We start from the raw sequence: 19,828 nt of genomic DNA on the forward strand, positions 1-19,828 counted from the left end.
CTTTATAAGTCACATATAATAAGATTGAGTGAATAAATAAAAAAATCTAAAAATAATTTTAAAAAATTAAGATTTTTTTTAAATGATTTTTTATATTTATTTTTCTGTAACAGTGCATAGAGCATTTACACAACACCACAATTCTTTATTCAAAATTGTTCATACTTTTGTAAGAATTCAAATCAATAACAATTCTTGATTTAGTCAGCCTGTTTAAAATCATTTTGGCATCAAAGTATGTGTTTTGTGCAATTTTGTTTTTTTGGCTCAGGCGTAATACCATTTTAGCCTAACCAAAGATAGAATTGAGGAGTTTGTACCTTAACATGTGTCTCCTGACAAAATCAAGAATAAAAATCAACATTTAAAGATCTTAAAATGCTCCATAAAAACACAAACAATGACTGTAATCTGAAACAGTGAGTAAAAGCATGAAAAACAGTTTCTCTCTGTGAACATTGTTTAATATAGAAACAGTAAAACAGTTCACAGGCATGATACCATATAAAATCCTCCATTGGAGGTTGGCACCTTTTTTGGTTGACGGTGGTTTGTACAGTGCCCTACACTATGGTTTAATATCATCATTAAAATCAAGTACACATCTCCATGGGGTGTCTACCTTCCCACTCAGTTTTTTTCTTATTTAAAACCTTAACACAGGCTCCAAAATCAGCTTTCCTGACTCTGTCCAAAGTCCATCTCACCCTCACCCCCAGCACTCCAGGAGGGTACCCTCAGACCCATCAATGTCGGGAGCAATGTTTATCTAGGGAAAGGGTCCCTCCTCTGCAGGACCAGTCTCTGTATGCTTATAGATCATCAGCCAAACACGCTCCTTTGATGTTAGGGAGGACCTCCACTGGTTAAAAGCTGATTAAAAACACACAGAGACCGCAGTCCCATACATGCTGCCAGGTTCTCTGCCTTTGACAGGTCCACTCCCGTGATGTTCACCAGCCCTCGGAGTGTCACGATGCTTGAGGAGGTGAGAGTCCTGGATAGTACAGGGACGGTAACACTGGAGATGTCCATGCGACCACCATACACAAGGGGCTCCTCCAGCAGCCAGTGTAATGTTCCACATTGTTTTTGTTTCTTAAAAAAGTTCCAGATTTGCAGATTACAAACTTGTAAACCAGAAACGTCCAGCATTTAGTGTCCATTAAAAACCAAGTCCTGTCTAGCCTCAGACCACAAACTGTGTGTAAGAATCCACTGGATGCTGCTCTCCATACTAAGTCTCTAGGTCCAGTGAGGAACCTCTGGATGAACTGATGGTGGAAAGCTGCAGCCCTGCTGGCTAGCTGGACCAGCCCCTGCCCAACGTCCTACTTGGGCAGATGGAGGATGCTCTGAGGAATCCAGTGTAGACCATTCCAGAAGAAGTCCACTATAAAGGACTCGATGGTCATTAGAAGGATTGGCAGTGGATCCACGCATGCCAGCTTGTGCCAAAGGGATGACGCGTGAGGTTGTTGATGACCAGCGTTTGCCCTCTGCAGGACATCCTTGGAACCAACCGCTTCCACCTGCTCAGTCTGCCCTTCATATCCTCTACAATGCCTTACCAGTTTTTATATAAATACTCATTGTTACCAAGGTAGACACCTAAGTATTTAAAATGTCATAATGACTAATTCATCTGCATATGCTGACAGACCTATAGGGACATTTGCATGTGGAATATAAAAACCAGAAAAAATACTTCCCAGTTTAGATAAAAGAGGTCCAATTGCAATAGTATACAACATGCCTGACAAAGAACAGCCATGTCGTATACCACTGTACACTATAATCATGGCACATAAACCACTGTTAACCTTAAATACACTATCAATTTCACTGTGCAACACCTTGATCATCTATAAAACCTGAGTTGAACCTGAAGGTTTCCAGGACCTTTATTTATGTTCAACCCAGTCAAATGCCTTTTCCTGATCTACAAAAAAAATCAGACTAGTCTTTAAGCCCAATAACCTAGAGACATCCAAAATGTCACAAATGTTTTTGGCAGTAGGGTCAGGATGGCCGTCCTGCAGCTAAAAGGGAGTCTACATTTCCTTACACTGTACCATAGGATGTTTAGCACATCCTGCCCTATAACTGCCCAGAAAGCCATGTAGAACTTAAAAGTGAGAACATTGTGAAGCTCCTCCAGTGTCAGCTGTCTGGCCACTTGCTCAGAGAGCTTCAGCAGGTCCACCAGGAGACTCTTCTCCATCTTTGCACCTGTCTGCTCACTGATGTACAGCTTTGAGAAGTAGCTTACCGTCTGCTTGCAAATTTCAGTCGACTCTGATAAGGGATCCCATGATTCTGTTCGCAGAGCATGTATGGATTTTTTCTGTCCATTCTTTTGCTCTAAACTGAAGAAGAACTTGGAAGGAGCACCTATCTCTGTCACACTATTAAAGAATGGACTATTTCCTGTTTTGTTTTGTTTTGTTTTGTTATTAAAGAAATAGACTTTTCCTGGTCCAGTTTAGCTGAACATGGCTTTTCAAGGGTTTTTGTAGCTCAAGTGGACTTTTGGGCTGCAGGCTGTGCTCCTAAAGCTCTGGTGCAGCAGCAGTTTCAAGGCCTTCAGCAGCTGGCAGAACTGTGGCCGCAAGGGGGAATGACCCTAGTCGGTCATTCTGCCTTTCAGGACTGAACAAGATGCCCTGTTTTGCCACAGTAACAGCATTCTATATCTGCATGTGAAGATACAAAGATGCTGTAATCAAAACCATGGTGAATTTAAAAACAGCAAAGAATTTGCTGTTCTTTACTTTCCTTGAAAAACCATAAAACCACTCTGTGTTTAACAAGTGGGGACTTACATCCAAGGGGGAGACCACTCACCAACTGTGCTCTTAGGCCCACTGCGCATGCAGAGAAAGAGAGAGAGAAAGAGGGGTGGGGAGAGAGAGAGAGAGAGAGAGAGAGAGAGAGAGAGAGAGAGAGAGAGAGATTGAGAGAGACGAGAGAGAGGGTGTGTGTGTGTGTGAGAGAGAGAGAGAGAGAGACGAGAGAGACATGGAAAAAGTATTTGAGGGCAGAGCTTGACCTGACCAATACTGTCCCAGATGGACACCTCACACACACACACACACACACACACACACACACACACACACACACACACACACACACACTGTTAAATGTAAATGGATGATGATGTGTGAGCACTTCCTTTATCACTCCAGATGTTGCAGGTTGACAGGTCTTCACAGACAGTGCATTTGGGCAATACAACAGATTGTGAGTTGCAGCACCATCAGTCCTGCTAGTTATACACACTTGATCAGATTCTTACAAGCGCGCACACACACACACACACACACACACACACACACACACACACACACACACACACACACACACACACACACACACACGACTTTCTTTACCTGTATTCAGATTGAAACTAAACCACATCTGAATGAAATCATCAAATGAAACACTTACCAGCTCTGTAATAATTTCACCTTCTTATTTTCCATCCACACACTCGCTGAAATACTAAAGTCAAGCTAATCATTCAACTAGAAGTTATTCAAGGATAAAAAAAACCTTTCCATCAAATCTAATGTATGCCCTTGGCAGTAGAGGAACTTAAATTGAAATTAATGTGGAGGGGAAATGAACATCTGTAATAAAATGGAAATAAGATTCCTTGTAAAATATTGATTTAAAGCCATCGTCTGCTGGTCTCAGTGTGATGGTTGGTAATGTAAAATACCCATAATGCACTTTTGCTCCATAAGGAATGACAGTTTAATAACTGAAAATATAGTCTCATGGTGTACCTGGGAAAGCAGAGTGGAATATCCAATTTAAATGGCATTTATGGACTCAGCCATATTCCACACAGAACATAGAATTATTAATTCTAAACTGATTTTAGTTTATACAAAAATTCTCAGGGTCCTCATGAGCTCGCTAGGAACTTCATAGAAAATTAAAGCACCTTATCTAGCTAAGCTGAGAATATTAAGTCACTTATATCTAGCATTATTAAAATGATGTTAACTGTTTTATTAATGCTTCTTTGCAGGTTTTTATATGGCTTTCATGTCTCATGACAGAAATGTAGAATAAACAGACATAAATATGCAGGCTAAATGTGCAAAATGTGTTAAAACAAAGGAAAGAAAGGTTATGAAAAGGAAACTGTATATTAGGGCTTCCTATTTTACACTTAGAATAGTAGGGAATACTGGGTTATCTAGTCACATTTCACATTGCTCATACTTTACATGGGGTTAGCAATTAATTCTGACTAATAATCAGACGTTTCACACTGTCCATTCCTAAACGCTGGGTTAAATGTTCTTATTTGCATGTTTCCTGTGTCATTAAGATAAGTACAGAAAGTGACCTCTTTAAATAACGGCTTGTCTTCAACTTTGGAATCTGTTGTTCTGTACACGAGCAGATATTATCTTACACAACTTTCTAATCTTTTTTTTAAAATTATTAATTTTGTCATGTAATTAATGAGGCATTCATTTCTATCCAAATTCTGCTCACTTTTCAGGGTCGTATATTCCCCCTCACCACGGCACACATTTTTATGATGTTCAGTATTTTGCTGCATAATGCAACCTATTCATTTATTTGTTAAGTGTACATTATGGGTTTTACAGGATAATTGGGTGTCTGTTGCTTCGTTCACACTGTACATGTTTGGCACTACAATATTGGATTAACACTGTGTAAAAAACAATACTAGCCCTACTTCTCTATTACAAACCAGAAATGTTTATTCATCCAGGGTTAGAAGCATGGTTCAGAAAAATTGTAACAAACCTTATCCACGATTTATATTTAAGCAAATTTGTGATATCGATCAGCTTAATTCCTTTGTAAAAAGGTCCGTTATTCCTTGAGGTTTACTTATGCATGTGATGCATGCAGGATTTATACAAATGTGTAGTCCAGGTTCTCTTAAAGTGTACTCGGTCATTAAGTCAAAAGAAGGTAATATGAAAGTTTTCATGTAAATATTTCAATTGGAAAAAGTGTAATATTAGGAAAAAAGTACAAACTGTAGCTTTTTTTCTAGTGGTCTTGGTCTTTTGGACAACATTGAACACTGTATGAAGCAACCAAAAAAGAGGACTATGCGGTAATTAAAAACGCTAAAATGATTGCAAGTGCGAGCGATGGATGAGCAAACAGCCATAAATTAGGCATATACAAATTGACAGAGGACGAGATCAAGGTCAGGTATGCAAAAACAGCTCAGTAAAATTGCAGACAAGGTGCTGGATCGGACTACACCATAACTCTAGAAATGTACACTATATTTTTCCAAAAGAAATTTCTTTGATTTATTATTTAATGATAGTGGTGGAAAGCATTTTCTAACACACCAGTCAGAAATCTCACATACAGAGTTCAACTGGGGTTCAGATCTGCTGAAGGTGATGACTATAGCGTATAATTTATATGGTTTTCATCCTCAGTAAACACTTCAGCGCCTTTAGATGTAAAGCAGGATTATCCTGGAAGAGACTACTCCCATCAGAACAGAAATGTTTCATCGTATAGTAAAGGCAATCAGACAGAATAACGTTGTATTGATTGGCAGTGACTGTTCCCTGCAAATAAGGACCCACAATATAACGCAGCTCCTTCAGTTTAGCCTGAATTGTTCTGCTGATATACACCACATGCACTCACACACTTCCCAAGAATATGTTGCAGGATGACTCATCTGACCATCATCCCCTCACCACATGCTTGTAAATTTTGCACCACTGTATCTCAAATATATCGCAGCACGACCACTCACTGAGTAGTTTTGAGCTTTCAGACACCATTTTCAACTGTGTTTACTGCTGTCAGTTCCACAGAAAATTTAAATGAAGACATCATCATAAAAATAAGTATTCATTTTGAAATACAGCCAGAACTGTCTTTATGAATAAAGGGATGTTGTAGCCTAGTGGTTAAGGTGTTGGGCTACCAATTGGAAGGTTGTGAGTTTGATTCCTATGTCCACCAAACTGCCACTGCTGGGCCCCTGAGCAAGGCCCTTAACCCTCAATTGCTCAGTTGTATAAAAAAAAAGAGATAAAATGTAAGTTGCTCTGGATAAGGGTGTCTGCTAAATGCAGCTATTAATTAAATAAAACTAGGAATGTTTACAATTACATAGTAACTATTAGCCAATAAATTACAGATTGTTTGGTCAAGATCAGATAGTTGGGTTTCTATGTAATGAATGAGAAATGTAATACAAATGGATAATGTAATTTTCTTATTTAGGCCAATGTTTCCAATGTTTAATCTTAGTCTACTGGATTAAAAGTAAACTGATGAGAATACACAGCCCATAACATGACTCGGAGATAAGTAACACTTATTAATTAGTATTACATTTAAGCTAAATTAGATAGTGTTGGTTTGTTTTAACTATAATTAACAAAAATAGAAACATTCTTTTAGCTTATATTGTAGATCAATGAGAAATCGGCATTCTGTTAATGATGTTAGCTGCACTTTAGAACTAATTATGTAAAATATGGCTGCTGATGTATTTTAACTTAGACTTAATATGCCAGGCTGCATCTTATGCTAAGTTCAGTTAAGATGAATAAAACAGTATGTATCGTTTGAGATATTTGTACCAATAAGATAGCAAAAAAGCAATGTAATGCAATGTAAACAGCAATTGCAAATGAAACAAAGAAGTATTATGGTTTGAAGTAGAGCAGAAATTGCTAGCCCAGGCATCTGGGACAAGTAGATCCTATTTGCTATCTCTGTAGTCTATCAACTGTTCATTCACGGTTTCTTGTGTAAACAAACGGGTTCAGTAAGCTGTTGATATAGCTCTCGAACAAACCGTTTTAACACATTAAACAGATAAAAATCTACAGTTACAGTATGAGCGGATAATCATGCACAAATACCTGAATTAGCAATAATGATAAGTTAAGGCATGAACTAATCACAAGCTAATGAAGAGCTATCTTTAATTATGACATGAGTCTTATGAATTCATGCATGAATAGCATGAAAGTACATTTAGAGCATGGTTGTTAGTTAATGTATTAATTAACACATAGTTAATAGAACTAAAAAAACATGCTCTATCACTGTATGCTTTAACTCATTATTAGTTCATAGTCAAGTAATTATTAATTCAGTATTAGTATAAAGTGTAAGCTCACTAGTCCCAACTGATATGTTTGTTTGTAATATAAACTAATTCATATATTTCTCAGTGATAAAAAACACCTCAATGATGTGGTGCACTCTTCCAAATCCCACCATCTGATCCACAGTATACATGAACTGATGGCAAGTTCTGGCTGTTAGTTAGCATATTGTTAGGCATTAATTAGCTTGAATAGGTGCTAGACATTGAGATGTCGGCATAATACAGTGAACATAATACAGTTCAGTGAAGCACGGAAACTTTTATATAAGTGTTGGCCAAAACACTGTCAGCGATGGGGGGATAAAAACAGACCCAAATGCCGAATAGCTAAAAAAATGGATTTATTAAACAAAACCAAACACAGACAAAACAAAAGACAACAAAAGACAAGACAAAAGACAAGGATTCTAAGCACGGCTAAATACTAATGACAATTAGACATATAAGGGACAGGTGTGCAGACAAGGGTGGGGCAGACACGTGAACGTAAACTAAAAGCACATGGCCAAAGTCTGGCCTAGATCCTGACACACACAGGCATCTTGAATCTCATTTTTCAGCATTTAGACACTCTTATCTAAGAGCAACTTAAATTTTATCACATTTTTATACAACTCAAGGTTAAGGACCTTGCTCAGGGGCCCAGATAATGACATCTTGGTGGACCCAGGAGTCAAACTCACAACTTTCCAATCAGTAGACACCTAAACCAGTAAACACCTAAACCAATAGGCTACCACATCCCCATTTGAACAATTAAAAAAATATATTTTAAACAATTGTGAACAGAAGATAAATGTAGTATGACTTAAATAACTTTTTATAATATTATTATAACACAACTCTAGCCTGAATGTTAACAAAAGTCTTTCTGCCATTTTGTAGCCATGAGGCTTTAACACCAGAAGCATTATTGGTAGAGGATAAAGACTATGGCGGGCAAAGTTGCATAGTGGTTAATATGTTTGCCTTACAACTCTGGGGGATGGGGTTTTAATTCTTGCTTCCACCCTGTGTGCATTAATTTGTTCTCCCCATGCTTAGGCAGTAACCTCCCCCAGTCCAAATATATATGCTGTGTTTTGAATGGCATCTCTATATTGTCCATAGTGTGTGCACATTTGTGCCTTGCCATGAGTTGGCACCCCGTCCTCTGCTTTGTGTCACAAGTCCCTTGTTATAGGATCTTGTGACTCTGTGAAGGATGAGCAATATAGAAAATGAATGGATAGAGACTATGGCTATATAAAGTTGCCAGTCTCAGCAATTTAAATAATAATCACATAATAAGCTTCTCATAGTTTTGAGTTAAATTACAATAGTGGCATTTTTTTAGCCTAGATAATTGGCCTTCTGGGCAATCGCAGACACAGGACTAGGTGAGTCCTAATAAATTTATGATTTGTTCGTCAAACACACTGTCAATTAAAGCAAAATATTTTGATTAAATGAGCACTGAAGTCTTTGCATTCTGAAAAGAAAAATGCAGTTGCCAAAATCTACATTATTTTAGAAAAATAATCCCTGACAGCTTCTTTTGGGTTCCCAGGGGAACAGTCTACATAGTAGTCGTTTTTTTTTTCTTATGTAATATTGCTTTCTATTCCTGTGTCTCTATTTCTGTGTCTTGTGGGACAAGCAGGTTATAACACAGCACAGAACTTGTGACCAGATGAGAATTGAATATTAATGTTCATATTTATATCTTCATCTATCATTCAGAAGCTAGTTTAATATGAAGAATTCCACTTGAGGAATAAACTGATTACTGCTTTAATTATCAATAGCTATGGATCCCAAGCCACCAGTTTTATGTGTAGATATGTGTACAGTATGTGTATGTGTACTGGATCAGATTAGCAGTATATGTTTTCTGAATTGGTCACCAGCAATCATATTTGTTGTTGTAGTTTTTGTATTAAAGAGACATCATGAATGCGCTGTTTTCTTATCGTTCGTACTTGCCTTGTGAAATCATTCTTAAACTCCCCCTTTCATGCTTTGTAAGATGGAAAGGAGAATATGTAGCTTGGAATAATGCAATCTTGGTGCCCTTCATAAATGCAGGGAAAGTGATTACCCTGATATCTCTTCAGAATGGTAGTGGGAGAGTGTAGCCTGATTTCAAAAGAGGCTAAAGAGAGTGTGTCGTTTTGGATGCCATTTTAAGATGGCACAGAGAGTTTGTAATCATGGATCACCTCATAACATGGTACACTCTCAGACAAGAAAAGGGGTTCTCAAAGATTGAACTTCTGTTCTAATAAAGAGTTGTTTTCAAGAAGAAATTGCAATTTAAGGAACCTTCATGAGTTCTAAAAACAGAAGAAAAGCTAAGGGTTAGCCACCCAGTTAGTCATCCATCCAGCCATATTCTGAACTGATTATCCTAAGCAGGGTTGCAGGGACTATATGTTTACATTTACATTTACAGCATCTGGCAGACGCCCTTATCCAGAGCGACGTACATAAGTGCTTAAATCTCTAGCATTGAATACATTAATGCTGGCTCACTAGGTTACATACTTAAGATACCATGAGTTTAAAACATTTGTTCAAAGTTACAATGGAAAAGTGTCAAAGTTGTTTGTTTTTGTTTTTTTTTAAATGCAAAAGATAGGGAAAGAAGCGCTAGTTGAAGTGTTTCCTGAATAAGTAGGTCTTCAACCGCCACTTGAAAATAGCCAGTGACTCAGCTGTCCGGACCTCTAGGGGAAGTTCATTCCACCACCTTGGTGCCAGAACAGAGAAGAGTCTTGTACCATAGAGCCTATACCAGTGGCCTCCTTGCACAAAGTGGTGGCAACAGTCCCAGTCCATCTCAGATCACCCAACACACACTCACACCCATTCACACAGAGATGCCAGTCAGCCTTTAGTTTTACCCAGAGAAAACTTCTGAAACATATCAGTGAACTCTTTTTAGAAACCTTATATTCCATCATTCAAATCCCTGTAAATTAGATAAATAATCTCAATTGGATTAGTGCACTATAAAACTATGATTTGTATTAGAGTTGCAAATACTGACACACTTGCAAAACCTTCAAGTTAAGTCAAGTTTATTTGTAAACCATGTTTGCTAGAAAATCAAATAATTATGATAAGGATTTTTGAGCAGTGCAGAAAAAAATCTTCAGTGTCACCATTAGGCTTTATTGGATACTATAGAATTTTTCCTATAGAAGGGTAACATGGTTTGCATATTAGATTTGGCACAGGTTTTATGCCAGATGCCCTTCCTAACACAACCCTCCCACGGGTGAGCTCCTTGCCTGGGAATCAAACCCGGGCCAAGGCAATGAGAGCATGGGATCCTGCCTTTGGACCACCTGGGGGCTTTTGACGCCTATAGAATAAAAATGGGGTTTTAAACTTGATTTAGTAGCAATGGAAGAAGCAGACCTAATGTTAATGGGGATTCTGTTCCAGTTTGTGTGTGAACCAACTGAAAAAGCATTATCTCTATCAGACTATAAATGTTGGAGATTAAGATTTTAGTTTGATGACCTTCAGACCAGTCAGATTTAAGAAAACAGCAGTGCTATGGTTTAAATACTCATGCTTTCTCAAACGTTAAAGGTGTAGCTGGAGTTTAATAGTGAATATCTGAAAGTAGAATAAAATACCATGTATATAGGAGCATGGATTGGAACATAAGATTGTTTGGACACCGAAACCATCTTGTTTGTTGTTATTTAGCTCGATTATAGTCTGATTTGTCCACCAATCATAAACATAAAAATGATGTAGTTGTGCTCCAAAGCACCAACACTTCAGTAAAATAATAGACAAGCAATGCAGCCATTAAAGAAAGAAAAACAATGCAAATTTTACAATTTCTAATATCCTTCCATTCCCATAATTTAGCATCCTTAACTTACATCCTTAAGACAAGTGACCCTCAACATACTGTCCCTTCTCCCGTCTAGCCTTCAGATGGCATTAAATAAAAGTAGCATGGATACACACAGGCACACATGTGAATGGTAATGATAGCACACCCAGCTGCAGCCATTTCAGGCATAAAGAGCAGTTTGGTAGAGTGTTGGCTTTATCTGTTTACCAGGTCCTGTGGGGCAGAGCTGCACAGGAAAATTGGATTTGACACTATCAAAAACGCAGAGAGAGGGAGTGTAAAAGAGGGAGAGGGAGAGAGCGTGGAGGAGAGAAATGTCAGGAGAGAAATGAGAGCAATGCTGGCTGAATTTTCAGTTAGCCACAGTCTAGCCTCATTGCCACCATCTGGTGCTTCCAGTGTTCACACTGATGGTCTACAGAGTTATCAGTTTATTAGGTATGAGATAGGTGTTTTTTTTTGTTGTTTTTTTTTGTTTTCTTTTACACTTTCCTGAATGGTATCTATTTGCATAGAGGATTCTGTATACTTGCGATTTATAATTGTCATTTTACTGTTGTGACAATTATCCATCAAATGAATGTCACAGCACTATTTAGTCTTTTGTGACACTCATCCAAACAGTTCCACTCTCTAGAACTTTGGCAATTGCAATCATTTTCATTATCTTTCTGCAAACAAGAGTTTACAGTATTTTCTGTCCAAAGAGATGTTCAGTGATGCAACATGAAAAAGGATCTAAACTAGATCATGCTTCCTCATAATAATCTTAAGAATTTCTTTTATGTATATTTGTTGGAAAAATTCATTGCACAGTTACACAAGTAGCCTTCTGCATTTTTTGTACACATGATAATTCGACCCTGCATCTGAATTTGTTTGGCTGGTTTCCTTTTAATAATTTTATAACTATTATATTATTCTACCTTTATACCGACTATTATACTATTCGACATTTCTTCTTCTTTTTTCTCACATATATAATTATACTGGAGTTATTTAAACATTTTGTGATCTAAATCAGTGTTTTTTTAAACCCGTTCTCAGTGGCCACTTTTTGTTTGGTCCCTGTGCATTTGAATCAGCATTTGTACTTTTTTGAATGGTTGCTTCAGTCAAGTGTGTAAAACAACAACCAGGGGATTATCTGTGTAGTCCTAAAGACTTGGTTGAAAAACACTGCTCTATAATATTTGTCTTAGCTCAAGTCTTTAAAATGAATTGAATGATTTTTGCAGAACAAAAACATCCAATATATAGAAGCATTAGATGAAGTACAAAGTGGCAGACTGAATGAGTCTGGGTGTCTCTGTGATGTGCCAGTGATGTATGGACTTTTGAACTGTTCTAGAACTTTCTTTGAGGCCAGATCTCTCTAACTGCCACTCCCCCATGGGCTGCCCAACCTTGCCAGGCTCACCAGGGATGAAGATCTACATTGATCCGTTTACCTACGAGGACCCCAATGAGGCTGTGCGTGAATTTGCCAAGGAGATCGACGTCTCCACTGTCAAAATCGAGGAAGTCATTGGAGCAGGTGAGTTGATTACTTTGTTTGTGTAGAAATAGATGCAGTCAATTTTGAAGGGATAACGGTCCCTACAGTATTAGGATAATTAGTTAATTAAATGTTCACCTTTTAACCAATGCCACTAATGAAATTGTAACATGACCTGAGAGATTTGCTTCGTTCAATGCCTCCTTCTTTTTGGTGGCTTGTAGGCAAGTGTTGAGGGTAGCAGCGATCACAATGACATTTTTGAGAAACGATAAACAGTTACTTTTTAAATTACTGGTTGACTTTAAAAAATGTAGTAGTTGGAAACCCCTTAATATATACTGATCTTTTGAGAAAGATGACCCTTTTTAAGATTAATTAATGTAAACCGATGTGTAAACATTTGTTTATGCAACTCATGTGCAAATGCAACATACAGTATATTCCACGTGTACCCTCATCATAGATGTACTCACATGCAAAGATTGCTCTATAGGTGAATAATGTTAACTAGAGCATTTGCCAGTGAGTGATTGAAAGTGAAATTCAAGAGTGATAAGAAACATAAAAGTTTAGTTTTGAGTCAGAGCAATCTGAGGTCATTTGAGAGCTGGCTAATTTAGCTTGAAAACAAAAACTTTTGCATTAGAGCCACATAAATCTTTGTGCCGTGTTATGTGTTCCACTCTCCCATTCATTTTTTACCACAAATTGAACCCAAATTGAGTATTAGGACCCTGAGGTCATTGTAGAAAAAAATTCAAATTCAGGATCATAGTTTTTATTGGGAAATCGCATTCAAATTTACTGTCTTGCTTTATTAGTAGTCTATAGCCATTCTTGTTCAGTTGTCTCTACATCCATGCAGAATAAGAAAAGCTACAAATGCATTTTATATCCATTCTTGTTTTATATGGAAATAAGATTGATTTGAGTTAATTGCAGATAACATTTGAAGCCTCTTCTTCCACTGCAGAGCACCTTTGTAGATCAGAAAAATATGATAGTCAAATGAAAGTCTTAGATTTCACCAATTTGTCTATTTGTTATTTGCATCTGAAATGATGTATGTGCCTGAATGTCTTCCTTTCCAGGTGAGTTTGGAGAGGTGTATAAGGGGCGCCTGAAGTTGCCGGGGAAGCGAGAGATCTATGTGGCCATCAAGACCCTTAAGGCAGGCTATTCTGAGAAGCAGAGACGGGACTTCTTGTCTGAGGCGTCAATCATGGGTCAGTTCGATCACCCCAACATCATCCGCTTAGAGGGCGTTGTCACCAAAAGTCGTCCAGTCATGATCGTCACCGAGTTCATGGAGAACGGAGCACTGGACTCTTTTCTCAGGGTAAAACTCCAACATGTCATGTTTTCTAAGAAAATAATTGAATACTCATCACTCATCACTCACTCATTTTCTACCGCTTATCCGAACTACCTCGGGTCACGGTGAGCCTGTGTATTCCACATTTTCTTCCATTTGTTTCTACATTTGATAAATATTAGTGTCATTGAAATTTCATTCATTCATTCATCTTCTACCGCTTATCCGAACTACTTCCGGTCACGGGGAGTCTGTGCCTATCTCAGGCATCATTGGGCATCAAGGCAGGATACACCCTGGACGGAGTGTCAACCCATCGCAGGGCACACACACACTCTCATTCACTCACGCAATCACACACTTTGGACAATTTTCCAGAGATGCCAATCAACCTACTGTACCATGCATGTCTTTGGACCGGGGGAGAAAACCGGAGTACCCGGAGGAAACCCCCGAGGCACGGGGAGAACATGCAAACTCCACACACACAAGGCGGAGGCGGGAATCGAACCCCCAACCCTGGAGGTGTTGCTAACCACTAACCACTAAGCCACCATGCCCCCTATAATAGAATACTGTGCTTTCAATTTAATTAATTAAGCAATTAATAAACTGACTGGAGAAATAAGAATAATTGAAATATGCAACATATAGACTGTAGCAAACAAAATTACTTTTTCATTACTTGACTATATGCAGTAATATATGTTTCAAATTCATATAAACAGCACTTCTTCCGAAATTAGACAATAATTCAATCAGCTGAATGTTCTATCTTTTATTATTGACTGCAACATCACTCACCTGGAGCATTAATGAAATGGAGACCACTTTCTCATGCTAACAGCACCTTACTGCTCTCCCCTATTCCAAACATCCTAATTCATCTGCCTGTGATTGCCACAGTCAAGCTTTAATAGGCTTTTGAGTTTTATGAGCTTTTGGAGTGTGGGGGGATACACTGCTTAATCAATGTTCAAACCATTTCTTCTCCAATCTTATGGATTGTATTTTTTTTCTTCTGCTTTGATCTGACGGAGCTCTTTGAAGTAGGCTTTGCGAGCTACCTCGTCAGAGTAACGTTGCCATCGATTCTTCGGCTGCTCTCCGTTCTTACGTTGGGTTCAAAGCTTTTTTCTCCCAAGAGCTTAAGGGAGGAAATGCTGAGTTGAAGGAAAATTTAGCTTTGCTTTTATATGGACAAAATGGCCTGCTGTTGGTTTTATTGCCCCCTCACACACACACACACACACACACACACACACACATACGCACAGAAAATAGACCTTAGAACATATTTCACACATATTTGTAAATGGAGAGGCTTAAAATGAGAGGTCAGATGGGATGTGATTGGAGTAGCCAGATTAAATCAATTATATGCCCTAGATAGCTTCACTACATCTATAGATACAATAGATCTATTATCTACTATGTTCTCTATTATCCATGATGTTCATGATAATCATCTCTAAGATCTATCAATACCTTCACAGCAAAACTATTAGGGCTGAGCAGTGGATTATATCAGGTCTTATTGATGGCATAATAAGAATGATGTATGCCAAACTGTTACACACACATACTTAAATGCAGATACACAGCTTCACTTGTAATTTCTGTTTTCATGCCGTGATCATGCTGTTTCCTCCAATTACTAGAGAAAAAACAAACAAACAAGGAAACCAAAAAAACAACAACATTTAACTCATGATTCTGTCATCTATGCTTTTTTGTAATTTGTCATTCTGATTGGGCAGACTGTATGTTTTTCTATTTTTTAATTCTTCAGCAGAAATCTTAAGACATTACAGTACATAAACAATGTTGTTTGTGTTCATTACGTTCATGACTATATGGCATGATACAGATTTGGAACTGAAAACTACATTCTAAGCTAGAAATCAGCCCCATCCTCGCATCTTCACACCATTTAGTGTATTTATCTTACAACCATCGGTGGTGCTGTTGCACTTGGTTCCATCAAAATCAAAATAGTTTGCTATTTTGCAATTAATGTAATGTTGATGCCAAAAATTAAACCTTATGATAATTTTTTTTAGTCTTTAAAGGTAAGGAGGTGTTAGCCATGCTTGCCCATATTTACCAGCTGGACTTTTTTGTTCATAATAAATGTATGTCACGTCACTATATGTTATGTTATGTATCCATGATATGTACTGTTTGTATTGTCTTAAAAGCAAAATGATGGCCAGTTCACGGTGATCCAACTGGTGGGAATGATGCGAGGCATCTCAGCGGGCATGAAGTACCTGTCTGAGATGAACTACGTTCACCGGGACCTGGCAGCTCGCAACATCCTGGTCAACAGCAACCTGGTGTGTAAAGTGTCTGATTTTGGCTTGTCACGCTACCTGCAAGAGGACACATCTGACCCCACCTACACTAGCTCACTGGTGAGTCTGTTCTCAAATCTCAACCCAGACCTGCATCTTAAACTTCTTTCTACAGTGTAGACTCAAATCACACAAATTAGCATTTTGATAAAAATTCTTAGCAAAACGTAGCAAAACATAAAGATGAGTTGAAGGTTATAACAAAAGTGCATGCTGAAATTTTTAATATAAAAAAAGCACTTTTTTGTATTATTAGAATTATATTTAGATTTCTATGCCTTAAAAGTAAGAAAGTAATATATCACTGTTCAGTTTGTATTATTTTTTAAATTGTCCTCCAAATGAATGTGTGAAAAATATTGTGTCCACTTTTCTTCTCTTTTTCTTCTTCTTTGTGCCTTTCCCTTGTTTTCTTTTATTCATTCTTTATGCCACATGTAATTTATCTCTTTAAATCAAGAACACCTCTATAGAGAGGCAGTAGATCCTCATTGAATTTGAAAGCCAAATTGTAATTATGTGACTTCATTGGCATTTCATAGTCTTAATACACCTTATTTGTATGGGCAGGTTTCAAGGATTATGTATGTGTTTTTATTTTAGTGTCAAAAAGTTGAAAATAGTGACACATTGCATTTATATAGTGCTTTTTAATAATAGAATCTGGACCACAAAATCCCACCATCCTGGTCCCCTGACTTAAACCCCATTGTAAAGCCTGTTTGGTGAACCATGTCCTTCATCATGGACCTCAAAATTTGAAGGATCTTGAAAGATTCTGTATAGAGGAATGGTCTCAGATCCCTTGTCATATATACTCCAACCTCATCAGGCAGGATGGGAGAAGACTTGGACCTGTTATCTTGGTGGGGAGATAACAGGTCCAGAGAGGTAACACACAGTACTGACTAAAATACTAAACAGGCTATAATAATAATAATAATAATAATAATAATAATAATAATAATAGTACATGGGGGCATGGTGGCTTAGTGGTTAGCACGTTCGCCTCACACCTCCAGGGTCGGGTTTCGATTCCCGCCTTCACCTTGTGTGTGTGGAGTTTGCATGTTCTCCCCGTGCCTCGGTGGTTTCCTCCAGGTACTCCGGTTTCCTCCCCCGGTCCAAAGACATGCATGGTAGGTTGATTGGCATCTCTGGAAAATTGTCCGTAGTGTGTGATTGCGTGAGTGAATGAGAGTGTGTGTGTGTGCCCTGTGATGGGTTGGCACTCCGTCCAGGGTGTATCCTGCCTTGATGCCCAATGATGCCTGAGGATAGGCACAGGCTCCCCGTGACCCGAGGTAGTTTGGATAAGCGGTAGAAGATGAATGAATGAATGAATGAATGAATGAATAATAGTACATTTTGAAACAGGCTGTGAAATTTGAAAGAAATTTATATCAAATTTATCAAAAGGTTAAAGACATATTTTCATTTTCTCATATTTACCAATGGTAGTCAAAAACAAAGTAATTCAGTAACTATAATATTTAATCATTTGCATGATACTAAGGTGAAGTTTGATGTGAGATTCAAGAAAAGGTCTCAAATGCATAAGCAAAACATGCACTGTGAAATCTGATCAATATGAGTATTCTGGAAGTGTGGTGTGAATGTCTAGTGTGATATCCTGGTGAAACTCAATTATTATCCCCCTTAGCTACCTAACCCATGAGTATAGATTTGGTTTGAATGTTGGGGGGTTGAAGTGTGAATTGGTATGTTTCTTGATTTTCTTGATTCTTGAACTTATTATCTCTTTATATATTTTTTAAGAAAGTGAAAAAAATCCTAGTTATGTTTGCAGTGTCATCCACAAGCATTTATGATTTATGATATCAAATGATTGCTTCATTAAAACAAACTGCACAACTGTCACAATGTAATGTCCAGTGTGAAACAAACTTATGTAACTCTAGGAAGTATTAAAATAATTTTTTGCTAACATAACACTGATAGGGCTAAATTGCAATAAAATACCTATCTAGATTTTATGGAAATTCAGAAAAAAATATAGTTTATGATTTACTTGTTCTTCACTATTATTATTATTATTATTATTATTATTATTATTATTATTATTATTATTATTATTATTATTATTGTTAAGTGATTGTTTGTTTCTGTAGCCTACATAGTGAATACTAATTGCAATAACGTATTACCATGTGCTATTTTTAAAATATATTATTTCTTGCACACTTTAACCTACTTTATATAAAAGAGCAGTTTTTTTTACATAACAACAAGTTTTCAACACAGACTTTGCAGAATGTACAAATGTGTGTGTGTGTGTGTGTGTGTGTGTGTGTGTGTGTGTGTGTGTGTGTGTGTGTGAGTAAGGCTGAGAGAAGTATGCAAAGCCTTTTGCTTTTGCATGATGTCTTTGTATTTTGCACGTTGTTAATTAGTTCACTGCCTGTGGCATCTTGGCTTTGCAGAAGAGGGCTGATCGCTATGGCTCTAAACCAATCAGATACAACGTCATGGCGCTGAGCCAATCAGCCAAAGCTAAATCCTTGCTGACTTTGCAAGATTTTGTGCAGCATCTCCATCTCACCTTCAAATTAATCACCTCTTCTTTTTGCCCTCCATTATTTTTTCACATTTCTTCCTATAATTCACTGCAGTCAGCCAATTAGTCTTCTTGTACTATAGCTCAAGGCCAGAAGGAACAGAAGATCTTAATTGTATTTCATTAACCTCTTGGATCATATAGAGAAAAGTGGGGTATGGAGGATGGGATTTAATCATGTTATTCTTTTTCATCCTCAGTAGGTTTATTCCTCTAGGGTAGAACTGTGTAAATATTCAAATAAATGCTTATACTATAGCTCTTCATAACTTAGACCCCATCCATCCATTCATACATCCATACATCCTTCTATCTATCCATCTGATTCGAATCCATTTGTATAAACATCTTTTTACAACATTTATTTTTTTATCTTTTTACTTCTTTTTATTAATTTAAAAAAAATCTATTTTTTGAACTGTCTGTCCATATATTCTTTCATGGTTCTTCTCATCCATCTATCCATCCATCCATCCATCCATCCACCCACCCATCCATCCATCCATCCATTCATCCTTCCATTCGTCCTTCCATTCGTCCACCCTTTTATTCTATTGTATATCCATTTCTATAACTGTTCATCCATATATTAATCTACTACACTGTTCTTCTCAGTCATCTTTCCACAGTTTATTCAGTTATCATTTCATTTTCCATTTTTCTTCTCACTCTGTAAATGAATTTCTATCTGCTGTTTTTGCAGTCTTTTGCACCACTTTACTGTTCTCTTCATCATTCTGCCCAGGTTTTTAAAATTATACACTTCTCTGTTCATATTACTTTTCACCACATTGACCTCCCATTTGCAAGCAGTTATCTGTCTTTTATAAGTATTCACATTACTTTAGTCACAAACATTTGCAATTCAATAATGGAGCTTAGTGTGTCAGGGACACAGAGACTATAAAATAGTGCTGTAATTTTCCAAATGCATAAAAGAAAAAGAAATTATTCTAAAGTGGTTGTCACATTTAAGCATTAAATGGCATCTAACATACTGTATAGTACAAGCACACTCCATGTTCTAGTGTCAAAAAATAATAAGGAGTCAGTGCACAC

At 37.4% G+C, this 19,828-nt stretch overlaps 1 protein-coding gene across 2 annotated transcripts in view; it reads left to right on the forward strand.

Annotated features, from left to right (window-relative positions):
• Positions 1 to 19,828, forward strand: part of LOC132846650 (ephrin type-B receptor 1-B) — a 331,052-nt gene that overhangs the window by 283,667 nt on the left and 27,557 nt on the right. For both annotated transcript variants that reach the window (XM_060871347.1, XM_060871355.1), the window contains 3 exons: positions 12,370 to 12,555; positions 13,611 to 13,858; positions 16,036 to 16,251. In XM_060871347.1, the coding sequence (XP_060727330.1) occupies positions 12,370 to 12,555; positions 13,611 to 13,858; positions 16,036 to 16,251 (650 nt within the window). The remainder of the gene's footprint in view (positions 1 to 12,369; positions 12,556 to 13,610; positions 13,859 to 16,035; positions 16,252 to 19,828) is intronic.

This window comes from Tachysurus vachellii, chromosome 1, assembly GCF_030014155.1.
Source record: "Tachysurus vachellii isolate PV-2020 chromosome 1, HZAU_Pvac_v1, whole genome shotgun sequence".
Lineage (NCBI taxonomy): Eukaryota > Metazoa > Chordata > Actinopteri > Siluriformes > Bagridae > Tachysurus > Tachysurus vachellii.